The sequence below is a fragment of the Leptopilina boulardi genome, unplaced genomic scaffold (genome assembly GCF_019393585.1).
Source record: "Leptopilina boulardi isolate dan_hultmark-lab unplaced genomic scaffold, ZJU_Lbou_2.1 LbouV2_179, whole genome shotgun sequence".
Lineage (NCBI taxonomy): Eukaryota > Metazoa > Arthropoda > Insecta > Hymenoptera > Figitidae > Leptopilina > Leptopilina boulardi.
The window spans coordinates 1896166-1902099 of NW_026137728.1; the positions used below are offsets into that span (position 1 = coordinate 1896166).

Sequence of the window (5934 nt, forward strand, 5' to 3'; positions counted from 1 at the left end):
TCTCATTTTTTGATGCAAAAAATTTAATCAATTTATATCAATCATGGCCGAATTGAATCGACTCAAAATTAAACGAATTTTTTTCAGATATTTTGGTAATAGTACAATTGCGGAGACCATTTCACTATTTAATTTGAAAATGAAAATAACAGAAAATCAAAGACAATGTGCAATTCGATAATTAACAAGTGACAGCTTATAAACATAACCTAAAATGTATGAGAAAAAATTTGTCGATAAAATCAATATAGCCGAGCTTTTTAGAAGGTAGATGGCAGTTTTGCTTTTTATAAAAACGATTCAGAAAAAATTTAAAGAAAGAAAATAGATGAGTGCTGCCATCTACCTTCTAAAAAGCTCGGCTATATTGATTTTATCGACAAATTTTTTCTCATGCATTTTAGGTTATGTTTATAAGCTGTCACTTTTTAATTATCGAATTGCACATTGTCTTTGATTTTCTGTTATTTTCATTTTCAAATTAAATAGTGAAATGGTCTCCGCAATTGTACTATTACCAAAATATCTGAAAAAAATTCGTTTAATTTTGAGTCTATTCAATTCGGCCATGATTGATATAAATTGATTAAATTTTTTGCATCAAAAAATGAGACCGTTTCGTGTATAATTTCTAAAAATGATACACAAAACGATCTCTTTTTGATATAACTTATGTGCATCAAAACGTTGCAAAGATTTGATGCAATTTTTGGTCTCAATTTGATACTTTTAGGAAAACTGTGAATTCAATACTGGAATCTAGCATTAATTCTGTATTTTGCAAAGTACGGGCAAAATTATATAGTAACCAGTAATAAGCCAGCACTGGTTGATATTCAAAATTTAGGGTTCTTTTTGCTTTTTACATTAATTGAGCAGCTGGATCGAAGAACCGACTCTTCGCTCGAACCGCACGAGCTCATAGCATTAACTATTAATAATAATAAATTATTATACTAACTTTTTAATTCTTATTTTTTTATATTAACATTTTACTCTTTATTTTATTATTCAAATAATTTCTTCAAATATTATATAAAATATACATTTATTTGTATTTGTTTAAAGTACCGAAATTATTGTGTATATGGAATTGTGAATGGAATTGAATTTTTTTTTATTCTAGAAATTTTTTAAAGAAATTACTCAGAGACAATGAAAAATAAAAAAGTTTGGTAAATATTTAATTATTAATGTATTTTTGAATAAAAAAATAAGCAAAATTTTATAATAAATTTTGAAATTAAAAAAGTAGTAAATAAATTGTTTGTTCATTTGAACGTATTCAGAATTTCAAGCAAATTGTTTACGATCGTTTCAAGTTCATATTTATATATTTATATTCTTTAAATATTGAAAAACACACAAGTTGCAACCAATTCTATTTTTCAAAGAAAGAACGCTGTATATATTGTTTCGATAGTTTTTATTTACTTTAAAACAAATCGTAACTCGATATAAATCGTACTACAAAAAGATTTTTTTGATTTTAAAATATCAAATTTCACCAATCACTATCTTATTATAAAATGACGCAGTGGAACTTTCTACTCATCCTCGCATAGACATCAGTACAGTAAAATATGACATTGACGTTTGAAGAATCTTTAAAGAATTTTTTAATAAATTAAAAAAAAAACAATTTTTAATAAAACGCCCTCAATTTTTGTTTTTAAATTTTCATACCTTTGTAAAAAATTGCAATGAAAGTATGAATATTTTGCCAACAACAAATGTAGTAGGTTCAGATCCTTTTCTCATTATTAGGAGTAATAATTTTTTTGTTTCAGTTGACAAATGGTACCAATCTGTATCATATCTATAATAAAAGAATTTGTAGCTTTATTAAATCTGTTTCTTAGGTTACAACCATTATTAGTTTAATTTAAATATATCGTAATTTTATATAACACTAAAGTTAGAATCCTAGTTACAGTAAAGAATAAATTAATTTTTTGATCTTGTTATGCCTATTTTTTTTTTACTAAAAAGAAATATTAAAATGATTAAAAAAATTATTTATACATGCAGGTGGAAAGAATTAAGCTGTTATCCAGTAAATGCTGCGTTGGGAGAGTTAAAAAGTAAATATGTAATATTTGAGCAATTGTGAAACATCCGAACCTTATGGCATCCTTGGGATTATCCGGTAAGCACATCACAGACTAAATTTTATAATATCAGGTTAAAGTCTTGTTTAGCATTCTTTTTAAAAAATTATATTATTTAGACGTAAAAAACTTCATTAATATATATAATAGTAAACTTACTTGGACTCCAGTGATGCTTAACATAATTACACTTAGTCCAAATACAAAAAGATAAGAAGTAGAAAAACATGTTTGAACATCATTGATAAATCTTGAAAAGCAAAATATTTTAATTAATATAAAGTTTGGTATTGTTGAATTTTTAGCTTTAAGCAACTTTCTTGTTCTACATTCTAAAATATTAATTTTAAGTAAAACTTTTATTATACAAACAATATAACACTTCTGTGCATTTCCACACAAAGTTTAATCTTTCGATGGAGTTGTTTTCGAAAATTAACTTTATTACTAAAGACAGAATTTTCATTTATAGCAGTAGTCAATAGATGTCTGAAAAAATTAAATTTATAATGTACAACTTTTTTTAAATACTGATGATAAAATAATATTCTTTTTATCTTCAGGTTTTAAAAAGTTTAATGATTAATAATTTTTATATCCGTTTTCTATTGTTTATACGGAGAAAAATATTAAGCCTTTCTAGCAGAAAACTACCATAGTAAATGGATTTTATACGCTCTCTGTCGTCAGTTTTTGGTACGACAAATCACTGCGTTCTATACTAAAATAAGGAGCCATGCTATTAGTGTTCGTTGTACCAAAAACTAATGTCAGAGCCCGTCTAAAATAAGTATAGTAGTATTCTGCTAGAAAGGCTTCATAGTTTTCATATACGTTTATTTTTACATGGCTTTAATAGAAAAGTATTGAGATTAAACAAATCACATCCAGATGACAAATCAATAAATATATAAGGGGTCATTCACATATCACGTGATATCTTTAGGGGAATGGGAGGGGGGTATAGGCAAATTATCACGGTCCATGAAAAATTAATTTTTTAACAATAGAAAAAGTATCACGCAAGGGGGGTGGGGGGTTCAAAATACCCAAAATATGTATCACGTGATATGCGAGCGACCCTTAAAAAGCCATTCTGCAAATTATCCTGTCTGATAATTTCGTTCGATTGTATAAATTTGATAAACTGTAACCTAAATGCGATTTGTATATAGTTTTTAAAAAGAATATTTCATTTTGTAAAAATTAAAATTAATTAATTTAGAATTAATTATGTTTACCCTATAATGTCAAATATTCCACAAGCATGCTCAAGAAACATTAAAAGAATTGTACCTCCATTTACAATTCCAAAACTACAAACGTAACCAACTACATAACTGTAAATTGTTATCCATAAGTAGTATTTTTGTAAATCTATACCACACTCAAGAAGAAAAACAAGCTGCATAGGTTTATCAATATTTTTGTAAAAGTTAATCAGCTGAGGAACCCCATGTACCAAATGATAGAGCATAAGATGTCCAAATACTCCAACTGAATATAAGGATGTTAATTAAAAAAAAATAATAATATTTATTATTAAAAAACTATCTACCAATGTATATTATAGTGTAATTTCTGCATTTTCTGCCATATTTATGCAGAATATTAACTTCATGTTCTGATGTTAATGTATTCCAGTCATTTTGCATTTTCAAATAAACAAAATTTATCTACAAAAAAATTGTAAATTTTACATTGCGATTTGTAGACAATTATAAATTTTTATCACCAAAATCACAATTATATGTATATTAGGGTTTGCAATAAAATTTCCTTCGAGAAAACAATAGAAAAAAAATTTAAACTGATTACTTGTTTTACTTGCAGCTGGCTATTTATATAAAGAATTGCACCCATAAAAGAATAACATGTTGGTGGCCAATACCATGTCAATATTATCCAATGCTTTTATCATTCCTGCAATCTAATTTTATTAATCCTTTTATTAAAAAAGCTTAAACAAAACTGTATCAAAATATAATATTACCTGAACACCCATAAAAGAAAAGAGAATAAAAAAATTGAATGATTTTGACAAGAAATTGAACCACAATGGATGATGTCGACTTAAACCTGTTAAAATTATAATATATTTGGCAATATTGTAATATCGTTTCTTTACTATATCCATTTCTTCGATGCATACACAATATTGACAAAAAGGAGTATGTTCTATAGTCCTTCTTGTACGCGCTCAAACTCTTTGTATATAAGAATCAATAATCATAGTATTTAAATATTTATATTAAAGCAAAGTGTTTCCTAAGAACTGTTAGACGTACCTGTAATTATAATAATTGCTCTTTCTACATTTCTTAAATAGTAGACAAGTATCTGCAATTATAATAATGAGAGGTTTAAATGGTTTTAACATTGTAGGGAGAAAAAAATAATTAAAGTTTCCATAGATTCTATTGATTAAAATGAAGATGGAATTAGTTATTTTCTAATTTTCATGAACACAACACTTTACATGGGAATACCTCATATACATTAGGATTAAAGACTTAGTTTTATTATTCTAATATTGTAATTTATATTTATTATGACTAGATTGAAATAAAGATGAACATTTATTAAATCTTAAAAAACATGAAATATCCTTAATAAATTTTGATATAATTTTGAGAAAGTTGTTGATTTTTTTTAAAGATTCATGTCTAAGGATTTTTAGAGTCGCTTATTGCTATAACACCTGCATCGAGATGCCCATACATTTTTAGAAAGCTAAATATTTTTTATATCCTTACAGTAACCTCACAGCAAGAAGTCGTGCTATGTGGGCTGTTGATTTTTTGAATTTTTTTCCGCCATATTGGATCCGCCATTTTGAATTCTTGAAAACTAACATCGGATTCGTAATCAGTGACCCCCAAAACCCCCGAGTAACTAAAACAATAAACGAGTCATAAATGGTTTATTATAAGTAGACACCCATTCGACTCTATTGTTTTTATTTCCCCTTCACTCCTTATTTTGCTTGCTCATGAAGAAGCTTTGTATTCGTGACGATTTTCGATGTTTTAAAATTGGGTTAAATTGACTCATTTTTATCTAGAATTAATATATATGAATAAATATATTCACAACATTTTATTTTTTACAATTTTTTCAAAATTACAAAAAAAAATTTTTTTCAAAATATATTTTTCTTTGTAAATTTAATTTTGTTTAGTAAAAAAACTTATTTCTTGCATTAAAACGAGTCGATTAGCCTATATAAAGTTCATATTTTACAGAAATCTATAGATTAAATCATTTTTTTTTGAATTTTTGAATATAATCGTTTTTTATATTTTTTGAAATAACTTTTTCTGATATAAAAATTTTAATTAATTCTTGTCAAAATTGTATTCCTGGCATGAAAACGAATCGATTGATATATAGGTATATAAAGTTTACTTTTTACCAATAATTATAAAATTGATCGTTATTTTAGTTGTAATCCTTCTTTTAATCTTAAATATAAGTGTATCATGAGGAAGTTAAATGGTCATATAATGAACACCTAGTTTCTTTTCGAAATAATAATAATAAAGTACAAAGGATTTTTTCTGTTCAAGCACCTGTGCAAAAATTAAGTGCTTTAAAATTTCCTCCATAGTCATTCTAGATGTATTTTCGGTCGCTGATAAAGGATTTAGGGTCAAAATTAACGAATTAACATTTTAAAACTGTCAAAAATGCAAAAAAGTTGTAAATTCAGATGTTCATTACATGAATATTTTGCTTCCTCTTTACGATCAGCAAAAAAATTTGCTTCCTCGTAGAGAAAGCGTTAACATTAAAATAAACATACAAAAATAATAAAATAATA

General features: G+C 25.8%; 1 protein-coding gene across 2 annotated transcripts; it reads right to left on the minus strand.

Annotated features, from left to right (window-relative positions):
• Positions 1–1424: 1424 nt before the first annotated feature.
• Positions 1425–3994, minus strand: LOC127277779 (odorant receptor 22c-like). 2 transcript variants are annotated; one of them, XM_051299151.1, is made up of 8 exons: positions 3930–3994; positions 3670–3787; positions 3353–3608; positions 2484–2600; positions 2271–2361; positions 2125–2165; positions 1687–1819; positions 1425–1605 (listed from the first exon to the last, which is right to left on the minus strand). In XM_051299151.1, exons 1-8 carry the CDS (start codon positions 3972–3974, stop codon positions 1552–1554), a joined length of 855 nt encoding a protein of 284 aa, XP_051155108.1. In that variant the 5' UTR covers positions 3975–3994; the 3' UTR covers positions 1425–1551. The 2 variants fall into 2 exon arrangements, with proteins under 2 accessions (XP_051155108.1, XP_051155107.1); XM_051299150.1 differs by having other exon boundaries at positions 2026–2165.
• Positions 3995–5934: the final 1940 nt, after the last annotated feature.

What these genes read in the sequence shown, in the direction of transcription:
- LOC127277779 (XM_051299150.1), bottom strand. Translation starts at nt 3,974, where the DNA reads ATGGGTGCAATTCTTTATATAAATAGCCAGCTGCAAGTAAAACAA. An exon ending in GGAATATTTGACATTATAGG is followed by an intron (nt 2,601 to 3,352) that starts GTAAACATAATT and finishes TAATTTTTTCAG; the next exon opens with ACATCTATTGACTACTGCTA. An exon ending in CATTGCAATTTTTTACAAAG is followed by an intron (nt 1,606 to 1,686) that starts GTATGAAAATTT and finishes AATTCTTTAAAG; the next exon opens with ATTCTTCAAACGTCAATGTC.